Source organism: Tympanuchus pallidicinctus, unplaced genomic scaffold (assembly GCF_026119805.1).
Source record: "Tympanuchus pallidicinctus isolate F22 unplaced genomic scaffold, pur_lepc_1.0 scaffold1, whole genome shotgun sequence".
NCBI classification, from domain to species: Eukaryota; Metazoa; Chordata; class Aves; order Galliformes; family Phasianidae; genus Tympanuchus; species Tympanuchus pallidicinctus.
This window is the reverse complement of record NW_026294618.1, coordinates 76,297,218-76,320,224: the sequence shown is the minus strand read 5'-3', so window position 1 is coordinate 76,320,224 and position 23,007 is coordinate 76,297,218. Positions and strand designations below refer to the sequence as shown.

The window sequence follows — 23,007 nt, the reverse complement described above, 5'->3', positions numbered from 1 at the left end:
ACAAGCATAGGGATGAAGACACATCATTTTACCTGCAACCACGGGTGACTAAGAGATTTGTCAACACTGAAACGTTTCCTCATCTTGACTTGAAGCAAATTGTTTATTAAATCAATGGCTAACAATGAGAAACAGAAGAAAATACATTGTTTAAATATTAATTACATCTTTTGCATGCTGCAGTGAAAGTGAGTTGTGCATACACTACTGAACTCTTCTAAAGTGAATCAAGCCCCTGAATTTTATACGTAGCTTTGCTTATGTTAAACTAGGCTACAAAATAGGCATGGGGATGTTTGGTTGTTTTTTTTTTTCCTTTGACAGAAACAATAAAAGCTTTATTATATTACCTGTTAAAATTTCAGTAATTCTCAGAAGTGTTTAAATAAAGCTTGAGCATAGTCCTGTGTTCCAACATGACAAAGGTACTTCCACTATTTGTGTGATTTATGAGGTGTCCTTTCACACCTACCTGTGTGTTAATCATATAATCATGTTTGTGTGATCATATAGTCATGTTTATATGATTAACAAAGTTGGCATTAGAAAGTTCTGAAGACCATCCTCATAAATTTCCAGATTGTTCAGATCTGAATAATACAGATCCAGGTTTTGCTTTCCTTATTAATGTACAAAACAAAATTCTATATTCAACTTTGAATCATTTCTGTAATTATATCATAGTTTAGACAAAGTATGTTTTATGACATCAGTGTTCAGCAAATACTCAGGCAAGATCTAACTTTTCATTGGGATATGTGAGGAATTTGGGGTTGTTTATCCCACTCCTTATGAATGCAATCAAGTCATTACATCAGATTTTCCCCCACTAAATCTTCTGGCTCCTTCTTTTCTGAAAACGATCCAAGACACTGTATTTAACATTTCACCTTTCCCATGTCTATGCCAGCTCACATTTAGCAATTCTGGCATACAAAACCCAAACTACTCAAGATTTTGGCACTGATCTCTCAGTGAACCTTGTGGTTTAGGCACTTGGATGCACTATCTGTGCTTAAAGATGTTCTAATAAAGCAAATTCACTTCTTTACCTTCACTGGAGATTTCCTTCCAAGGATTTGGTGGGTACATAAATGCTGCATTTTGAATCTGATCATTTATATCCTCATCTTCGTTAAATGGGAATGTACCACTAAGGCTCACATAGACAATAACTCCAACAGACCACATGTCTAGGGAGCGGTTGTAACCTTTACTCCTGAGCACTTCAGGGGCAAGATAAGCAGGTGTCCCCACCACAGAGCGCCTGAAGGATTTTTCACCAATGATACGTGCAAAGCCAAAATCACACAGCTTCACCTGCAAAAGAAATGCATTTTAAGCTGAGAAATCTCTGGCTGATCTCCTAAATGTGCTACTGAGCAAAACCAGGGTGCTACTCGGTTCTATTCCTGTCATCGTTTAAATACTGTATGCACCAAAACGGAGACCAAAAAAACACCAAAACACCAAAAACCACAAAGTGAGGAAATGAGTATTTCTTAGTCTTCACTTACTTGAGGGAATGGCTCTGCTGATGCTAGTAGTACATTTTCTGGTTTTAAATCACAGTGCACAATATTCTTGAAGTGTAAATTCCTCAAAGCAACAAGTATCTATAGAAACAAAAGAAAATTTTCGTAACTATTTAAATAGATGAAAAGCATCAAAATCCATACAGAAAGCAGTATAAAATTCATTTCAGTGTAGCCTTGAAGAGTTAATATATACAAGCATTACTTTTCCAGTCAATAGGCTGGAACCAATGGTTTTGTGATGACCTTTTCTTTTCTTTTATTTGTTTATTTTAACTCCACCGTTTTGAACATTTAGAGTTTTGATGTACATCTTTGGATATCCATAATGTTAATCCTTGTGAAATAGGATCAGAAAAATATTCCAATTTATTTCCATGTTTTTTCAACTGCCATTCGATGCACAACTCCTTGTGCTGTCTCACACACAGGAAATCCTTCTCCAGACTCCATTCTCACATAACTATGAAAGACAACTCTAGCCTTTCCTCTCAAGGAGGGAGACTGAATGCTAACCTGAGTGACCATGAACTTAGTTATTCGTTCTGGAAGTCGACTTTTCTCACTGGAAAGAATCATCTCTAGCATGTCACCATGCAGCTTTTCCATCACAACAAAGACCCGTTCCGGGGTTTCAAACATACATTCCAGGTTCACAATCCCAGGGTGATGCAAATTCTAAAACAAAGTAGCAGAAGTACATCACTAAAATAAAACAGCATGAAATATTCTGAATTACACAGCAATATTGTAGCACAAATCAAAGAGTAGTTAAACAGAAAGTTAGAAATGAAAAACAAACATGTCAGAGGCAAGAAATTAGTTTGAAACATACACAATAATCCATGAAATACACAAACTATACAATAATCCATGAAATACACAAACTATCACTATTAAGGCTTTTTTTAGCACAGATTATCTATAATTATTTTACAGTTGATACACTCAGTAACTTGAGTACAGAACATGCAAAATCACCATTCAGACAGGGGAGCCAGTAATGAGGGACAACCTAAAATACTACAATTTCCAGCTGGCTGAGGGAGACATGGGACCAAAGTACAGCTCCTTGGTGCATGTCCTATTGCAGCAGATACTACCCTCAAGTTATCAACACTATCAAACGCTTGGCAATTCCCTACTTACAAGATTCCTTCCTACAAAAAGACTCAAAAATCACATGTGCAGATTTAGAAATCAATACAGAGCACTTACAGACATTACGCAATGTTATCAATGGCTTATATGAAGAAAACTCAGACATGATACAAAAATAATTTTGTACCTGGAGAATGGCAACTTCGTTACGAAGCTGACTTTCCTGCTTAGTTGGAAACCTCATCTTGTCAATAACTTTGATAGCTACATCTCTTCCGGTCTTCCTATGTTTCCCTGAACAGAAAGTCAACATCAAACATCAAGAGGTACAAGCAATTCATAGCTATAGAAAACTACAGCAGAAATCTCTTTTTGGAGAAACAGTTATATTCTATACAAATCTACAATATCACTCTATTTGTATTTAAAACTGCAGTTGGTATATGAGTAACCAGAAGTGACCAACCTCAATAGGAGGGCTGTAGGTAAGTTTAAATCATTTGCTTAGATAAGCATGTTGACATTAGCCCTGCTGAAAAGGACTTGTGGATCCACTACTGATGGATGGGAAGCTGGACATGAGCCAGCAGTGTGCCCTCATTGCCCAGAAAGCCAACCGTATCCCAGCCTGCATTAAAAGAAGCATGGCCAGCAGGTCAAGGGACCTGCCCCTCTGCTCTGCATTCCAGATGATCTCAGTACAGGAGAGATGTGGACCTGTTGGAGCATGTCCAGCACATCCTTGGAGATATTCAGGATCAAACTGGAGCAGGCTCTGGGCAACCTTTTGTAGCTGTAGGTGTTCCTCCTCACTGCAGGGAAGTTGGACTAGATGGCATACAGGGGCCCCTTCCAACTCAAATGATTCTATGATTCTATGTTAGAAGTATTAGGTGTTTTGCCTTGTGCAAAGAACTTCTATGTTAGCAAGTGTTACCTACTTCAGAATCTTGCCTCTCTTCTTGTATAAAAAACATACAAAAAACACCACAAGAGAGAAACTAACAAACAGAACAGCATTCAAGACAAATGTGAAGGAGGATAAACAACATTTTCTCCAGTGGTTTCAGCAGATACTTTTATGGGCTCCATGTGCTCAGAAAGTTATAACTAATAGTCTGCAGAAGTATAGTCTGGAGGAACTATGTGCCATAACACCCATCAGCCCTAGAAGTTTCTAATTTAGGAAAGAAAAAAAAAAAAAAAATAGGGCTGATGATGCCAGTATTAAACCTTGCTGTAACCTGCAGCAGCTAAGTGAGAAGCATCCTGCATACACAGGACATTTCAAGAGCTACGTGGGTAGCTCACCCAGGTTTCCTGTAACTTCTAAAACTGTTTTCTCTCACACTCGAATCAGAGAGCTTAATGGGAGGACACACCAAAGGACTTGGATAATTTAGAACATTTAATATTAAACTAACACAGATAAAGTGAGTCCAAGCCAAAGAAAAAGAAAGTAATTATCTGCTCCACGTAAGGTCTGGAAGCTATTTTAGAAGAAGGGATGACACACATACAGCTACAGCACAAAGAGCAACACAAAGGATTCTACCTGCTATCACAGCTAGAGACAGGGCTATGGAGAGCCCAGCTACAGCTCACTACTAACCCTGACAGCCTCACCTGCTGCTCTGCAGTCAGAGCTGCTGGCCATGGCTTAAGTTAAGGCAGAGAATTGCTTTTGAAGGCTGCATGGAGCAACCAGTGTGCTTGCCTTAAAGATCCTCATGAATAAAGGCTCAAAATCAGGCTTACGTCCACTGGAAGAGGTAAGACAGTGGAATCACTCAAGGTCCAAAAGAGTTAAACAAGGTTGCCAAACAGAACTAGCAATTGGAAAAGAAATGTTTTTTAAAATTACATTAGTCCTACGGAAAACAAACTATACAAAGGCAAAAGCATAAAGCCACAAGTCTCAAGAGATCAGTGAAGCTTTGTCTCTTTTTTCTGTTGCAAATCAGCAATTTTTAGGCAAGATGTTAGGAATCACAGCTCCTGGCTATGGTTTAAATAAAACCCTAAAGTAGTTAGGGAAAATGTCTCTAGCTCCAATTAACATCTAATTATGTTGAAGTGTCAAAGAAATACCATAAGAAAACCGAGAAACAAACACAAGGTTGCAGATAACATAAAACAAAAGCATCAAACTAACAACACACTGAGCTACAGAAGCTAAAAGTACACAAAGAAAGATTAACAGAAAGGTAGCCTGAAATTCCTTCTCTGTGTAAAACCACCCCAGTTTTCAGGGCAAGTTTAGCATCAGTAAAAAACTGTCAAGAATTGTTTTTTTCCCACACGTGTCCCAATTATTCAGACCCTTCAAAATGAACCAAAATAAAAAACGCAGGGGAAAACTATTCTCACAGAAAGAAACACCAGTGGGATATCAATAGCCCATAAACTTTTTGACTTACAATTTGCATATATCTAATATTTGTCCAGAAGGGGGGAAAAAAAGACAACAGAAAAAGCAATTTAATTACATCTCTATATTTCTTCAATTGATAGATTTAATTATTTCAGTAAGTCTGTAAAGGTCAGAAGATCATTGAAAAATACCAGCAACAGTTAGGCAGCGTGCACAGCCAACAAAAGAGAATTACACTATTCCCATGCACATTCAGCTCATGATTTCATCTTAAGAAATTGCTTGTGCATGTCTTACATGTTTTAAGACATCGTTAAGTGAGAAGACCGAATATGATCAAAGCCTTTTATAAGCATTTATTATGTAAGTCACTCTGTTGTAGTATGAGAAACATGCACCTGAGGTTTATCTAAAATGCAGCTTAAGGGAGTATACTTAGAAAGGCAAAACATGTAACTACTGTCTGTATTTATGTACATTGTGTTCATAAGAAAGAAAGCATAATTCAATTCACAATATTCTTTAAGAAATCTTGGGGTGGAGACAAAGGAGCCTCTCAAGCATCGCTGATATAAACCAGATTATCAAACAAAGATTCCATCAGACGGTGCTGAAGTAACAGAGAAAAATATTTACCCACTATATTGGCAGACAGAAGAATGATAGCCACAGAATTTCCAGACTACAGTCAATATGACAGAAGCAGAAAGGCTCCTACTTTAAATCATTAGTTACCCTTTTTCTTCCTTTCCAGATCTACGGTCTGTTGCTTTCTCAACATTGGAGATATGTTATGTGGGACTTATAAGAAATAAACTTAAAAAATAATAAGGCATCCAGTTCATGACATATTTCTAACAGTTTTTCTTTTTGTGATTAAATACCATCAATAAGTCACATGTTGCAATGGAAGCTTTTTAATAAATTAGTGATATAACTACATCCCAAGACTAAAGCTGAGACTTCAGTAAAGAATTCCTCTACTTTATCCTGCTGAGAAAAATTGGTAGTGAAATCATCTGCATAAAGTACTGCTAAAGCACAAACTAAAACATGTACTCTTCTGTTTTCAGCTGCTTCTTTCAGATATCCATAAAAATCAGAACTATACTGCACAGCCTCTTTAAATACATAATTCTTACACTGTATAATACAGACAACAGTGATAGAATTCACTATTTAATTCACTATTTAAATAAAAGTCACAAAGGCCAAACTGAGACTAGTGACTGCTTTGTGTTTTATTATAGTCAAAATGCAATGCGTATTCTGAAGTGATTTTGAAGGAATGCAGAACTCTATGTGCAAAAAAAAAAAAAAAAAAAAAAGGAAAAAAACCCCCTAATTGTAAGAAACACTATAATCAAAATGCAAAGAGGCCATACCACAGTTATCCAAACCACACTTTTAACAAGATCAACTTCACCAAGATATTATCGATACAGCTAAGCAAACATAAAAAGGCCAACAATAATAAGTTCAGTTACACTCCATCTTAGTTAAAAGCATAATGGATTCTACTTACCTCCATATACAATACCAAACTGACCGGAACCCAGAACTTCATCAGCAAATATCTGGTACACAGAGCTGATATCCTAATGCATGAAGAGGAGAAATCATAAGCATCAGGCATACTCAAAATGTTCATGAGCATATTAGTTAGTACTAGCTAAGCTGTATTTAAATTTCATGGTAAAATACTAAAGAGTAATATCACTGCCTTCAAGGGAAGGGAAGAAGAAACTTCCTGAAGTGGTTCCACTTAATCACACTATACACAGAGACATACATGAATACAAACTAACAGCTGTGTCAATTAAGTGGACTATCTCCTGTTAGGTACATAATATGGTCTTGTCTAGCTGAAATACCAGAGTGCTGCTTTCTCTGTCACAAACTGTTACTACCAATTACTTCAAAAACTCAGATTAATAAACACCATTTCTTATTACAATGCATGTGACTCACCACATTCTCCTGGACTTGGCAATTTGAAACAGAGATGCTTAGAGATAAATCTTCTGCAATAAAGAAGAAGATACAACAGAATAAGAAAATAGAAAAGTTAGGCCTTTGACAGCAAAAAATCATTGACTTTTATCCCAATGAATGATTTTTACGGCTGTTTTGCAAAAGCATCATAATGTGGAACTCAAGTTTCACAGACTGATTAGGTGAACAACCCAGGGAGTTTTGCTGAGATTATTTGTCCATTTTTGTCATATCACTGATAATAAAAATGATGGAGCAGTATGAGAGTATAGAAAATAGAACTGGAGAACCAAAAGCAATAGTAGAGTGGCAATTGTATCAGAGTTCATTAAACTACTAAAAATTTCTGGTAGTAATAGGGAAGAATACAGATAAGAGGATTAGGTACATCCCCTACAGTCAAATGTGTGTGATTAATTTTGTATATCTTGATGCTACACAAAATCTGTAATGTACAAGAAAAGGAAATAAATCAAGCAAAAAAGGTAACAAGACCTGATAGTCAGAAAAAAAATCCACAATATAAACAAAGGTTTTCAAAGTGTTTCACAGATGTTCTGTAGAAGCATTACCAATCTTTAGAATATAACAGCACATCTAGGAAGCGCAATTTTCAAGTAGAAGTACTAAAAAAGGGTGCACAATTTCTTTTCAGCCTGCAACAGATGATGACATGAGGTTTTCATTATAGAAATAACATTAAGATAAGCAGGCAAGAAAAGGCATGTGGAAGCAGAAAGCACCTTTTTCCTTTGACTTCAAGATGGAGGTCAGGCATCTCAGATAAACAGACACCTACTATTTCTTATGTTAATTAAAAAAAAGAAAATCACTTATAAGGTGAAAGCAGGACATACTACAGACTACAGATTTTGAAAAGAACCTTTATCACTCTCAGAAGAGCTTTGTGCTTTAGCAAGCTTACTGATGATATAAAGCTGGGAGTAGTGGCTGACACACTGCAAGGCTATGCTGCCATTCAGCAAGACCTGGCCAGACTGGAGTGTTGGGCAGGGAGGAACCTTAACAAGAGCAAGTGTAGAGTCATGCACTTTGGAAGGAATAACCACATGCTTCAGTATAGGTAGGTTAGGGGCTGATGTGCTGGAGAGGAGATCTACAGAGAAGGACCCAGGGATCCTGGTAGACAACAGGTTGGCTATGAGCAGGCAGTGTGCCCTCGTGGCCAAGAAGGCCAATGGCATTCTGGGCTCCATTAAAAAGAGCATGGCCAGCAGGTTGAGGGAAGTTATCCTCCCCATCTATTCTGCCCTCATGAGGCTATGTTTAGAATACTGTGTCCAGTTCTGGGCTCCCCAGTTCAAAAAAGACAGGGATCTCCTAAAAGGAGTCCAGCAGAGGGCCACAAAGATGACTAAGAGCCTGGCTCATCTCCCATGTGACGACAGGCTGAGTAACCTGGGGCTGTTCAGCCTGGGGAAAAGAAGACGGAGAGGGGATCTCATTAATATTTATAAATATCTAAAGGGAGGTGGGAAGCAAATGCATGAGTCCAGACTCTTCTCAGTGGTACGCAGCAATAGAACCAAGAGTAATGGTCTAAAACTTGAACATCAGGAGTTCTGTACTAACATGCAGAAGAGCTTTATGGTAAGGATGACATTGTGGAGTCTCCTTTTAAGGAGATATTTAAGACCCATCCGGATGCCTACCTGTGCAACCTAGTGTAGGGAACCTGCTTTAGCAGTGGGATTTGACTCAATGATCTCCTGAGGTCCCCTTTCAACCCCTGCAATTCTGTGAACGCATACCCAATTTTTGTCACCAGTGCCTTATCTCAAAGAAAGAATGTATAGACAAGATAGGAAATAATATTAGTTCTCAAAGGACTCTGACTCTGCATCTGAAATACTAATTGGAATTACAGCTATGCACGTGTCTACTGACTACTGCCTTCTGCTTGAAGTCAGGCAGGTCTGTATTGGAGTAACACAGAACACAAGGCAAAACAAGAAGAAGGCATATAAAAAAGTTACCAAGGACAATTTGTTTCAACCTCGCTACAGTTTAAATAGAAAAAAAAGTGAAGACATCCTTTTTGAAACTATTTAAGGGAATACACTGAACCCCTCTCCACTGATAACTACACAACACAAAGTATCTGCTTCCCCCTTCAGGGACTGAGTTACTCCAAATTAGTTTTCTGAAGCCTCCAACATGCACACAAACAAGGGCTGAAATGCTGACATTTATGAAGAAAACAGTAATGTCAGAATTTAACATCTAATTTACACCAGGTAATAGCTTATGTAATTGGCTACTTTTACTTTACTTTTAATCTCCCCTTTCCCCATTTCACCTCAGAAACATCATACAAAGAAACATCTCATCCCAAACACCAGGCAAAGCATCCAAAAGGATTCTTTCCTGTGAGTCAGAGTGGAAGAGTATCCCCATTACTAATGACTTGCTGGCAAAAACACGGCATAAACTGTCTAGTTGGTGCCTTGTGGACATTTTGACACTATACATTTCCTGCTGCTCTGAGTATTTCAAGCATTAGCAATGCTCTGCTCTGGTCTACTCATTTAAGAGAACACATCTGAGGATACAGAATTATTACTTTTTTTTTTTTTTTAGTGTAAGTCCAATTTTCTTAATGGTTTTTGGGACACATCTGATGGAAGAAGAGGTAAGGACCTACAGTTTGTGGTCTTCTTAGAGTTGAGAGAACAACTGCACTATGAATGTGGAAATGCCACTATAGATCCACGGTCCTTTCTTATACTCCTACAATCCTAATCAAGCTAAAATATGTCTTCTCTATCTAGTCCATAGCTCTATTACTTGCTACTGATAATTTTTCATTCAAATTCAAAAAAAAAAAAAAAAAAAAAAAAAAAAGGGGGGGGGGGGGGCAGGGGATGGTAAAAAATTGGTTTTGGAAAAAGTAACTGCATTCAAATATCTCTCATGGACAGTCGGCCCTCAGTTTTAAAGAACAGAGAGTGCTTCAGCACATTGGTGTTTGGAACTCATATTTGTATATCAGAAGTGGCATTTTACATAGGTTCAAGGCCTGTTACAAGCTACCTTCTTACAGCTATGTTTCTTGACTCCAGTTAATTAGAAATGCGAGTACACACATTTTACAGCTTACCATTTCAGACCACAGTTATATTTTCAGAAAGTGCCTTTACCTAAGATTAACATTTACATGCCCTTAACTGCTGCTTATGCGCATAACGAGATACCAGAGACATAAAAACTAATCACAGGATCTCCTACAGAAAAAAAAAAAGAAGAAAAAAAAAAAAAACCAAAAAAAAAACAAGAGAAGATTAAAGAGTATCTGGAAGATGAAAGGAAACTGAAGAATGAAAACATGAATGTCAGTACAGAACGTGCATGATCGCTGTTGCAAAGGACAAGGAGATATCTGAAAAGAAAGAGCACAACATGTGCCTAGCAGAGTCTTGATAATGAATATGATCCTACGCTAGAGAAAGAAGAGAAAAAAGGCACAAAAGGAAGAAAATGTATTTTATGTTACTGCTCAGAGCTCAGCAAATATTCTTTCCATCACTAGCAACATTTATTTCATCACCAGCTTGCTTCTTTCTTCTTAGCTACAGATCTTTTTTTTTTTTAAATATGGATGATAACGTCAAAAAGCATCCGTTTTTTTGTACGTACATAAATAACCTGATGGAAAGGGATGTTTGTAAAAGTTTATTAGAAATGTCTCAACTATGGTCCCCTTTAACATCCAGCAACTACGTGTGAATTCTTAATGCTCATATGATAAAAGTTCTGTGGTATGAATTTATGTGGGCAAACTGATTTTTTACTACTACTTGCTGCTACAACAGATTAAGAGATTTGCTCATACACCCTCCATAAAACTTGAGTGCCTCTTCTTAGAAACTTGTGGAAGATTACAGACCTAATTCAGCAGAAGATAGACAAACAGACTTTTCTGAAATGGAATCTCTACCATTTACAGCTTCAGAACACGAGTAACAGTGCCTTGTCTGCCTGCTTACTGTGATCTTTTCCTTGTCCTGCAGCAGTGCAAACGCTAGCTTGAGGAGTGACTGGCATCAAGGCCTGACGAATGGCTTTCTCCCAGCCCTGAGCTACGTCAAGTCCAACTCCGGTGGCAGCAAGAACAGGACTGTGGTGACTGCTGCCATTGTTTTCGCCAACAAAGTACACCATCGTATCAGTGATGATCTCAAAACAGTATGGATTGCTGCCCTGCACCATGTTTGAGAAATCTCGAGGCTGAGTCACCTGGAGAATTTCTGAAAGTGGAATCTCCTGAAGAAAAATATTAAAGATTAAATAATGAAAATACATACAATACTTTAACACACTACTGTTCAAAACTTAAAATGTTTGCAGAGAAATCAAAGCAAATATATCAAAATAGCAAAACACCAAGCTTCATAACTATTGTCAAAATGTAGACAAACCATTACCCACCCACAGATCTCCAAATTCCTCTACAGATGCCTAGAGAGCCCCACCACACTTCCCTGCATGCAACCACTAATCTCTACGCAAACTGCGTTCATGTTCAGCATAAGACAGCCCACCATCCAGCATACAGGTGATGCACAACTACAGAATGACTGTTTCCCACCACACTCACAGATTATACAGCTTAGCCAGAGAAGAACACAATAGGGAAAAAGAAAGACACATTAGGAAGAGGATGTAGTTGTACAAGCTGGCCAAAAAGTATGACTTCACATTTCTGAATCAACTTTGGAAAAGATTACTTTTCATGTAAATATGAACAATTTCTTCCAATTTCTCTACCTCGTCAGTTTAAGAACAATGTTACGCTGTTACTACAACAAAGCTGTATTAGGGAACAGATCTGAAGGAAGGAAAAGCTGCAAGTTCAAGCTAGTTGTAGGAAGACATTCCACATATACAGAAGGGCTTACAGGTGCACATCACTTGCAAGAGTAGTGAACAGGCAGGTGAACACTGGGCTGGCATTATGAGGTTAAGAGGCTGTAGCTGATTAGGATAAAGAGCAAATAAATGTAGAGATAACAACTGTGAATGTTTCTAATAGCAAAGACAAATAATCCAAGATTTAAGCAGTAAAAAAAGGAGAGGTGAAGGGGCAAGTCAAGGACTAAAAGCAGTGACAGGATGGAATAACAAGCAAGGAACATATTTTACCAGCTGTGTTTTGAATGCACGGGGCAATATACAAGTATCAGGGAGGTCTGAGAAGAAGAAACTGCATTGGTCAAGATAGGGATGAAAAGGATCTGGGCAAGTTTAGCTGGGTGTACAGAGAAAAGGCTTGATCTTAGAGATGTTATAAAGGAAGAAACTGCAAGATTTGGACCCCCACCTAAAGGTAAAGAAAAGAAAGGGAAAAAATCTTGTTTATACAATTGCAGACATTTTCTGAATATTCCACCACTGAACACACTACTATATTTGCAGCATAACATGCTTACAGCCAAGCTTCTTTCATATAATGCCAGGCTGCACAGTAAATTCCCCTCTAAAATTTGCTCGCAAATTTCAGTTGCACAGTTGGGAAATAAATAGGCATGCAACTTTCAGTCACTACTTACTTTTTCACTTTAAAATATAGGGAATTAACATAACATTTATTATACTATTTGGAAGCAATTATTTCAAGCATACAAAACCTCTTAAGTAAATCAAATGCAACACAATTATTACTCATCCTGAATTACCTTGTAATATTTTGTTCCAGACTCATTTTGAAATAGTGTGAGGCATTTGCTGTCTAGTCTCCAGTAATGTCTTTTCCTCTACAAAATGCACAGAACATAAACATGAATTATTAGAAGTACTTATGGTATCCAATTATTTAAATGAGAAATTGTTTAAATAACTAAGATAATCAAATGATGTTAATCTATGGTTCCATCTTAGACTGGATACATGAAAAACACATTTTGGGAATACAGTTATTTGCTTGGTTTTTTTTTTTTTGTTTTTTTTTGTTTTGTTTTGTTTTTTAATTCAAGAATAGGCTCATAGAACATTTGCACATTTCATATTTGCACAAACCAGAAAAAAATATCACTTACCTTCCAGTAACAGAGGTGATAACAGTTATCATCTCCTGCAAGAAACAACTACTGACACGTTTCACTCTGTGTGTGTGTGCTCACAAAATCTGAATTATTTCACTTAGCAACAATTGTGGGAGCCATAATTTCTCCTTCCATGCCCTCACACCAACATGACGTGGGTTTAAGAACTGAGCAAGTCTAACAAGTCCTCCATTCTTTTGTAAACAGAAAATTCTGGAGGTCGGATGCGATGATCTCTAGAAGTCCCTTCCAACCCCTACAGGTCTGCAATTCTAGGTGGCTGAAGTGCATAGTGGCAAAAAAAAAGATAGGCAGATTATGAGAGTCAAGTGGATATCTATCTTAGGGAAAAGATGAAAAATTAAGATAAAAATCAAGACAGATTATGTAGCCACTTTTGAGAAGTCTCCATCAATGAGAAATATGTTTTCCATCAGAGAATAATAGGCATATACCTTCTGGTACATAACTGCCTAATAACCTTAAGCATAGGAACATTCCTAAAAAATAGAGAATCATCTGAAAGCTATTTGGACTTGAAAAGCCATATGCCTATATGGATCTAACTGACTTGCTTGCACCAAGCTCATATAGTCAGAAACTCTTTTTTTTTCCCCCAAGAAAAATCAAAGGCCCTTAGCTCTGTACATGACAATGCTTAGAAAAATAACACTCTTATTATATCTAATACAGAGCTTAAATGATTTCAGTCATAGGGAAGCTAAAACCATCTGTAGGAGGTAGGTGAAGAAAGCCAGGACATGAATAGATTTAACTGAATGAAAGTTCAAGCCAGCACCAAATGGAAACTGGGTGAAAGTATAAGGCTGAACTCACCCTTTTAACATATATGCTTTTTAAAAAATCATAAATCAAGGAAGGCTTGGAATGTTTAAGGAACATGTTGGTAGGTACTCAGGAACTCTAAATATACTTACTATCTGTACTGAGAAAGGAAGGGCTCAGAATGAGAAAAATAAGAATACAGATGATGACAATTTCTCCTATACTGGGTGAAACACCTTGTTATCCAGGCTCAACACAAATTATGCTGATACGCTGTTAGAATGAACCTCTTTGGAACTAATGGAAAGTACAAGCTGTGACATGAACAAGAAAGAGTTTGACTCTGCTGAGAGAGAGTGGATAAGGGATACAGCTGATTCTGTAACACATAATACAGAAGCTTCCTTCCAGTAGGAAGCTCTCTGAAATCTTGCTTGGCTAAAGGTATCTTGCTTTGGAACAGAAAACTTTATTTGCACCACCTTTTTGGTAGCTATCATCTAGATAGCAGCTCGACTGATAGATGAAAAAAAAAAAAAATTGATCTAAACTAAGGTGCTGGCTGAGACAATGCCAAAAAATAAAAATTAAAAATAAAATCCATGGAAAAAATGTTCTGGTTGTGCTAAAAGACAGAAACAGAGCCAAACACCAGGTCTGCCCTGAGTACTGCTTAGAACTACTCGTCTTCTAACTATTATCAGGCTCCAATTTTTTCATAGCAGATGATAATTGTGCCTATTAAGGAGCCTACACTGAAATCACACCTGAAATGTTAGATATTTATTTGGATTTGTGATAAATATAACTAGTTAATACAAAACTGTACTTTAGAGACCACCTGTTCAGCTGACAAACACAGAAAGCGAAAATACTGGAGTACTCTGAGCTGTCTATGATTTCAACGTAACTGAAATAAACTAAACTCCCAAACTCCCTCTTCTGACAAAGCCCTTCACAGGGACAAAGAATGCAGGAATATTTATGCTGCCTTTCTCAATGTGACAAACTGGACTGCATGAGCTGTGGGAACTTCTCTGCTTCATTCTTTCATTTCATCTATCAGGAAAAGTCAATTCATTTTCTTGCATTAGATAATTCTCTGGAATCCAGTTATTCTTATCTTCTTTCACAAGACAAAAACAAAACAAAACCTTGCAAGGAACTTGCCTTAGAAGGTTCAATTAACTAAGAGATCATTACTAGTAGCACTGCAAACAAACAGTGTTGACTTTGTGGAAAACGCTTACAAATCCAAGCTAATACAAACAAACCAATTAATGTTTATTCCACAAACATGAAGAGAAATAGTGGTTTTGGAATGGGGAACAGTGCTCAGTAATGCTTACTATGAGACAGAACAAAGTGCTAGAGGAATAACAGGCTTCCGTATCTACACACCAAATTTACTAAATATCTCTATCAATGGAATAGCATTGACTGTTTCAATACTGGTCATTTTATAACAGAATTAATATTTTCAGGTAGGTGAAGAAAACCTCCAAATGGGAAGAAGATAAATCCAGCTGAAAACTTTAACGTGCTATTCATTTCAGACTGATTAGAGATGCCTCTTTTTCTAAATTGAGAAGTGCTGATAGATCATCACCTCAAAGATTTCTCCACTGCATCATACTTCCTCTTCACGAACACTATTGCTAAGTTATTTCAGATTGTACTGTAAATCAGATTATCTAGATAACAGAAATAAAATACAGTGGTTTAGAGAAATAATTTAAGTTACTGTAGGAAGAAACCAAAGTCACTGACCAGATTGTCTCTACTAGTATAGTGGACCATCCATCCTTCCTTCACCATCGTACTGCTCTTCCTCTTTGTATGCTTGATGGACTGTACAACCCTCATGAGAGGAATATTATTGCTTGTTGAGGGACTAAAAAAGAGAAAACAGTTAATATTTAAGCTAAAAAATATAAGAGTACTAATAGTACTATACGTCTAGCCCAAAATTTTCAAGAATAGGCATTTACTCTTCTCTTACAACTTATTTCCCTGATAGATAAGAAATTTGAGCTCCCACTAGCTCTCTTTTAATGCAAGTATTGCATTACTTGTATTACATTAGAGAAAGCAAAGGAAACACACTGAAATGAGACTCCTACACAAATAATCCTTTCGAAACAATTTACTGCTTGAATCTTAATCCAGCGTAGAAGTAATTAACATTGGCATTTTTACTATTTTCTCTTGACTAAGTCAAGTGAATTATTTCATAATATTACACTAATAAAGCACACTTTCAATTTATGAAAACAGAAGAGTGTTAATTCAAATGATACCTGAAAATTTCAATCAATGTCGTTTGTATTAACTTTCTTGAGATAAGGATTTGATAAGCTAACATTTTGACAATCATTAGTTTAACATACAGGTTTCAGTCCTGCTCAGTATGGAGTGAGCCACCACTTTATCTGCTTAGTACAAGAGATCCTACACATGGTGCTAGCAGTTAAATTTGTAATCACATGAAATCAAATCATGAGGAGAATTTCAAATCAAAACATAAAGATGCTTTAACACAGTGCAGTGTTGTACAAGTGGCTGACACAAGACATTGCACATGCCAAAAAAGAATTGCTTCAGATGCTATTAATAAATGGAAAAATTCTACCTAGAAGTAGACACAAAAAGATACTACTTCCAACTTAGGAAGTCCTTGAGCTACAAGTCATTGAAAGTTGCTCTTCCTGAGCTATATGTTCTTCCTGTTCTCATACTCTTCCTTACATATTTGCCATGAGACACTGGGTTAAAATTACCTTTGTTTGACCTATTACAATTACTCTTTTATTTTTAAGAATGACACTAAGAAAATCAGGATGATGCTATTCAGAATAAGAATTTCCCCAGGAACATGGTGGAGGCTTTCAAGATGCAATTAAAGATAATCACATCTAGGCTACTCTTTCCCACAAACGTTGGATCCTCTGGGATCCATTCCAACCTGGCCTGCTCTATGATCCTATGATAATATAAAAATTAAAAAGGCTAAACTTGATTAAAGGAACTATCACTGGAAGTGTTCAAAGTCAGGTTGGACAGGGCTTTGAGCAACCTGATATAGTGAAATATGTCTCAACCCACAGCAAGAGGCAGGGACTAGATGATGTTTAAACATCCCTTCCAGCTCTAACCATTCTGTGATTCTAGGCAAAGTTAGCTGATGGAAGACTTCAGAGAATCACATCCTAGTTAAAGCAATTGGCTGCCTAGAATAAACTAAAATATAAGTATTAAAGTGTCTCTAGAGTAATTATTTTTAGATCAACACTTGTACACTAGTAATTAAATTAGGCTGAAGTCACAAAGATCTTTCCCACATCTTTGCCTTTAGCCACACTTTTAACCATGGTTCGATAATTTCATTTTGTCTATTTAATAACATTCATAGCACAGCACTTTCCAATTAGAAGAGAACATATTATTTTACTTTACTTACATTTCAGGTTTGTGTAAAAAAAGAAAAAATACACAACTTAAAGATGGGCTACTCAGAAACACTTCACTTGAAATTTTCCTTTAGAATACTGAGGAAGACGAATCCAGAGCACAAAAGTTCATGTTACGACTTACCTGATGGTTTTAACAGCTTCTTCATCTTTGTCTGTATCAAGGTCAGATGGATCCATAAAAAAGATTTTGTCTTCTGGAGTTGAGGACTCCTCAGTATCATCCAAACCCCGACTACCATCACTATTCATTTCACTGCTATCAACCTCCATTGGCAGGTCCAAATCCTGGCCTGGGCTAGCAGGTTCTGGGAGCAACACAGGATGCAGATTTTATTTTAGAGCATAATTAAAAAAAAAAAAAAAAGACAAAAAATTGTTCCCCAGTTCACATTTATGCAAATAAACATCATAGTGCAATCAGAACATAAAAAATCCTCAAGATTGTGTTAAATGATTCAGAGTATGCTAATCAACATTATCAACTTGTTTGTGTTAAATACCAAAGTAAACACAACCAAAACAACACTCATACTGAAAGATTCATAGTGAAATTCTCAAGGCCTGAACTTGCATTTCACTAAGCAACTCTGCTCTACAAGTGATCAGCCCATCAATATTATTCCTTCTAAAATATAAATTAAAATATAAACATAAAGGACAAAAGTTATTTTCTGGTTTACTGGGCTCTCTCCAGTACATCCATATCTCTCGTTCGCTGAGGAGCCCAGATGGAGATGCTACTTCAGGTGTGGCTTCAACAGGGCTGAGTAGAGGGGAAACATCTCCTTTTCAGCAAAGCACGACAAAACGACAGAGACTGGAGCATCTCTCCTATGAGGAAAGCCTGAGAAAACTAGGATTATTCAACATGGAAAGAGAAGGCTTAGGATGATCTGATCAATGGATAGTAATCAACGCAGGGAGGGTACAAAGATGTCAGAGCCAGGCTCTGTGGTAAGCAATGACATGACTAGAAACAGAGCACATGAGGCTCTACCTGGATATCAGGGAACACTTTAACTGTGAGAGTGTCTGAGCACTGGCACAGGCTGCCCCAGAGGGGTTGTACAGTCTCCAACCCTGGAGATACTCAAAAGCCATCTGGACACAGTCTTAGGCAGCCTGTTCCAGGTGTCCCCTCAAGCAACTCCAGCCTTTCCTCATAGAGGTGCTCCAATACCCTCATCAACTTCACAGTCCTTAGGTAGATCCTCTAGAATGCTCATGCCTCTCTTGTACCACATTTCACTTGCCAACACCGATGAAGTAAAACTGAAGTCACCAAAATAAATTTCACAGTGAAATCTTAATTCTCAGCAATCTCAAGTGAAGGAACTTGAAAGGTAAAATAAAAACATGTAAAATAGTCGAAGTTGAGGACGTGTAAAGCTGAAGGATCTTTTTAAGCCTCAAAATCTTGCCAGTACTTGAAAGCATGTTTCTCATCTTACCTCCATTGAAAACCACCTCTCCAAGACAGTCTTTAGGTACTTTAGATGCACAGCGTTTGTGACAATTGAATCTGCAATCTAAAACAAAAGATAAATAAGCCCACAATACCAGAATTTACTCCTACTCAAGTAGACGCATTCTATCACATCTTCCATCACAAGCTTCAGTTCAGATGCATACATTTGCACATACTAGAAGACAGTACTGATGAGATCACCTCCAGAAGGAAATGGACAATCTTGTCTGAATGTCTTACGATGATTTGCCAGACCAGTGCACTATGTCAGCACTTTTCCTTCCAGGACAAAAGTTTTCTAATCTCTAGCTTTCTTTCTAGCTATTTTTTTCTGTTATGATGCAATTTTTCCCATTCTCTAGTCTGCTCCACACCCTTTTTTCCATTGCTACTTGTTTCAAATGTGTAATCTCTATCATTTTTCCCCACCTGCTGCCTAAGATTTGCAGCCATCATAGCTCTAGGATCACAATCCTAAAACATAGAGCAAGAATGCTTTGCAGAAAACCTCAGAGTTCAGCTCCCCTATCATTCAGATAAAAGATCTGGCCAGGTAACAATGAAGCTCCATTTCTGCCTGCCCTAATTTCTTTGGACAGCAAACTAACAGAGTAAGATACATCAAGTCAAATGTGGAGATAGAACACTAACTTGGATGTGTGCCATTTCTGCATTTAAGTAGGCAGTATTTGATATCCAACAGTCCAGCACACATTAATAGCATTACAGGAATTTCCTTTGTTAGTAGCATCACCATAATTTCCAACCACACATCCGCATCATGAATTTTAAACTCTCTACTGTCCTCACTGCTGTTTTGAAACTGATAATTTAGTCCCTTTCTGCTATCATAGAACCCTGGAACAGTTTAGGTGAGAAGGAACTTGAAAGATCATACAGTTCTACCACCCTCACCAGCCACAAGCAGGGACAATCTCTCACTAGATTAGTTTGCTCAAAGTCCCATGCAACTTGGTCTTGAGGACTCCCTGGAATGTGGCATCTGTATTAAATTACAGTAACCAAATTACAAAATACAGGATCTAGATCTGACTTGCTAATCAGTAGCTTGTTGTACTTTCCTTTTAAACACAAAGAAATTATTGTCCTCCCATTTTAAGTAGCCAAACCCTGAGGCCAGCTACAATCCTGTTTACTTTCCAAGTGCCTAAGAGGAAGCATTCAAGAAAACCAACTAATCGTTCTTTCTATAGCAGTGTTTTCAGTCTGTATTATGGAATATGGTTATTTCACTAGCCTGAAGAGTGCTGGAACAAACAAGATGGTTCAGATACTATGAGGGAACTACTAGAAAGACTAACTTATTAGGATTGACTCACTCATAAGGTCCATAAAAACACAGTCTCAAACAGTTCCCAGGTCTAGCTCATAAATTAGAGCATTCCATGACACTGTTCCCAAGAGGCAGTTTGCATACAGCCACTGAGGACTGGAAGGCTAAGAAAATTTGTATGTGAGTACAGGCCATTTTGTCCCAGTTGACTTCATTTATTAACATAGTTATAGCGTTAGCCCTGAAGATCAACTCAGAGTTCAAATTCAAGCCTGGAGAATTAAGAAATCCAAGCCTCTGAGATACTCAGAAATATAAGACTGCTGAAAGACCTCAAGCTTTGGGAATGTGAGCAAAAAAAGTCAGTGGGAGACAGTAAAAAAAAAAACACAGGAAAAAGCAGTATGAAAATGTGTTGATAGTTTGACATCAATTGCTGATATATATATATATATACATAGCACCACGCTGCTTAAATGAGTATCTCTTAACATACCTATTTTTCTTCTGTGTACAAACATAATATATTTTCTAAGGTAACTTTCTATACCTAAACACTATTTTCTATGAAGAGTTTCCTGAGAATGAAGTGGCAACCCCATTTGTTCAGTTGAATATGCCATCACAACCACTGGAAATGGTCAGTAATTTAAAACTGCAAAACATCTTCCGTAGGCTTCGTTATTTATTTACTGCGAGTATCCAGGAGATACGGTGACTGAAGAGTCAAACAGTTAGGGATGCAGACTTTGAGAAGGCTACAAAAACTGCAAATTAATAAAAAGTAAAATGGAAAATAGAATTACTCCCCATCAGTAGTATTTTTAGTCAGCAGAGAGTTATCACAGATATAAGCCTACACTTTTTGTTCTAAGTGACCTCTTCCAACGTGTTGATCTTTGGTATTCACATTTGATAAACTTGTGTGAAAGACATGAAAAATCCTTACCATATTAACTTCTAGGATTTTCCACTAGTTTTCTTTCCTGCAACAAAGCTAACAAATCTGTACGATCCAGTCATGAAGAGACAGAAGAAAAGCACAATGCCATAGTTATGTCCTGGGATAGGCATGGAGGAATCTGAGAGCTGAAGTCATGAACATGAACATGTGCTCAATAAAAACCACCTGATGTAGCCTAATCTAGTTCAGGAAAGATACAATCCTTGTAATTTTTTCCAAAAGATAATAATCACTATCCTGTATTAAAATAACGCAACAAAAGATACTGAAGTCTTTAGTGATGAGTGTAGAAGACATTTAACAAAGGGAAGGATTTCCTGTTTTTATTAATAGCTTAGAATTATTGTTGAATTATGATGTTTCCATCCCACATGTGATTAGATCTCAGTTTTCATAAAAATATATATAATGCCAATAGGGGAGCCACAATCCTTTCCAAAAAATGTATTTTTTTCAAATATTATACTGCTCTGATTCATATCTGTGGAAGAAAAATAAGTGCATACCTTTACACTGCATTCCTTGACGAAAAAGGCCCTTGAGCAGCCGTTTGCAATACTGACATATGGTGGGACGAGTATAAGAATGAACAGCAAAGGTGTGCGGAACCTTCACTCTGCAAAGCACCATCTTTTCCATCCAGATGGGACGGCCACTCCAGGAGGGAATCCTTTTGCTAGGTTCTGGACAGCAGCGCTAGAATAAAGAAGGTATTCATATAGGACTTGCAGCAAACGAATTTCCACCTCATTAAAAAAAGAAAAAGAAAAGGTGGAATAGATAGTGACCAGATGAGAAAGCAAAATTTGGCCACGAGGCCTCTGACAAAAAAATATTTATTTAAAAAAAAAAAAAAAAAAAGACTTGGAATAGGCTTGGGAAGCACAGGAAAGTTTGTACGAACATTTATTTCCACAGGAACTAAAATCCCAAACAAGGTTAAAATTCATTGATGACGTGACAGGGTTGGGGTTTTTTTGCTTTTTAGAGCAACCTGGTAAGGTTCACAAATAGCATATGCAGATCAGCATCAGACCTCATGTAGATACTAAAAAGCCACTATTAAGACTCCCTAGAGCCTCCTCTTCTTCAAGGCGAACAGTCTCAGCTCTCTCAATCTGTCCTCACAGGGGAGGTGTTCCATCCCTTGGATCATTTCTGTGTCCTTCTTCTGGATGCACTCCAACAGGTCTACATCTCTCCCGTACTGAGGACTTCACATCTGGACACAGTATTCCAGAAGAGGTCTCACCAGCACAGAGCAGAGGGGCAGGATCACCTCCCTCGACCTGCTGACCATGCTTCTTTTGATGCAGATACAGCTTTCTCAGCTGCAAGGGCACACTGCTGGCTCATGTCCAACTTACCACCCACTAGTACCCTCAAGTCCTCTTTGGCAGGGCTGTGCTTCATCCTTACACCCCCCAGCTTTCACTAGTATCAGGGGTTGCTAAGAGCCAGGTGCAGGACCTTGCACTTGGATTTGTTGAACCTCATGAGGTTCACCTGAGCTCACTGTTCATACTTCGAACGTCTCTATGAACGGCATCCTCTCACTCTGGTGTGTCGACCACCAAAAACTTGCTGAGGGTGCGCTCAATCCCACTGCCAATATCACTGATGAAGTTAAGAGCACAAGTCCCAGTACTGACTCCTGAGGGACATCACTTGTCACTGATCTCCATCAAGATGTTCAGCCACTGATCATCATTCTCTGGGTACAATATCACAATGAATGTCTCATCTACTCATCAGTCCACTCATCAAATCCATACCTTTCCAATTTGGAGAGAGGGATGTTATGTGTGACTTTATCAAAGGCCTTACTGAAGTCCAGCTAGATGGCATTAGTGGCTCTCCCCTTGTCCACTGATGCAGTTTCATCATTGTGAAAAGCAACAAGGTTGGTCAGACAGGACCTGCCCTTGGAAACCAAGCATCCCTATCACCTTCCC

At 37.7% G+C, this 23,007-nt stretch overlaps 1 protein-coding gene across 4 annotated transcripts in view; it reads right to left on the bottom strand.

Annotated features, from left to right (window-relative positions):
* PRKD3 (protein kinase D3) overlaps positions 1–23,007 on the bottom strand; it is a 43,844-nt gene that overhangs the window by 2,609 nt on the left and 18,228 nt on the right. For all 4 annotated transcript variants that reach the window (XM_052699798.1, XM_052699817.1, XM_052699808.1 and 1 more), the window contains exons 6-18: positions 21,559–21,748; positions 18,778–18,855; positions 17,448–17,631; positions 15,624–15,747; positions 12,702–12,779; positions 11,013–11,289; positions 6,982–7,034; positions 6,536–6,608; positions 2,824–2,930; positions 2,052–2,213; positions 1,518–1,616; positions 1,053–1,320; positions 33–118 (exon numbers count right to left, since the gene is read on the bottom strand). In XM_052699798.1, coding sequence (XP_052555758.1) covers positions 33–118; positions 1,053–1,320; positions 1,518–1,616; positions 2,052–2,213; positions 2,824–2,930; positions 6,536–6,608; positions 6,982–7,034; positions 11,013–11,289; positions 12,702–12,779; positions 15,624–15,747; positions 17,448–17,631; positions 18,778–18,855; positions 21,559–21,748 — 1,779 coding nt within the window. The remainder of the gene's footprint in view (positions 1–32; positions 119–1,052; positions 1,321–1,517; positions 1,617–2,051; positions 2,214–2,823; positions 2,931–6,535; positions 6,609–6,981; positions 7,035–11,012; positions 11,290–12,701; positions 12,780–15,623; positions 15,748–17,447; positions 17,632–18,777; positions 18,856–21,558; positions 21,749–23,007) is intronic.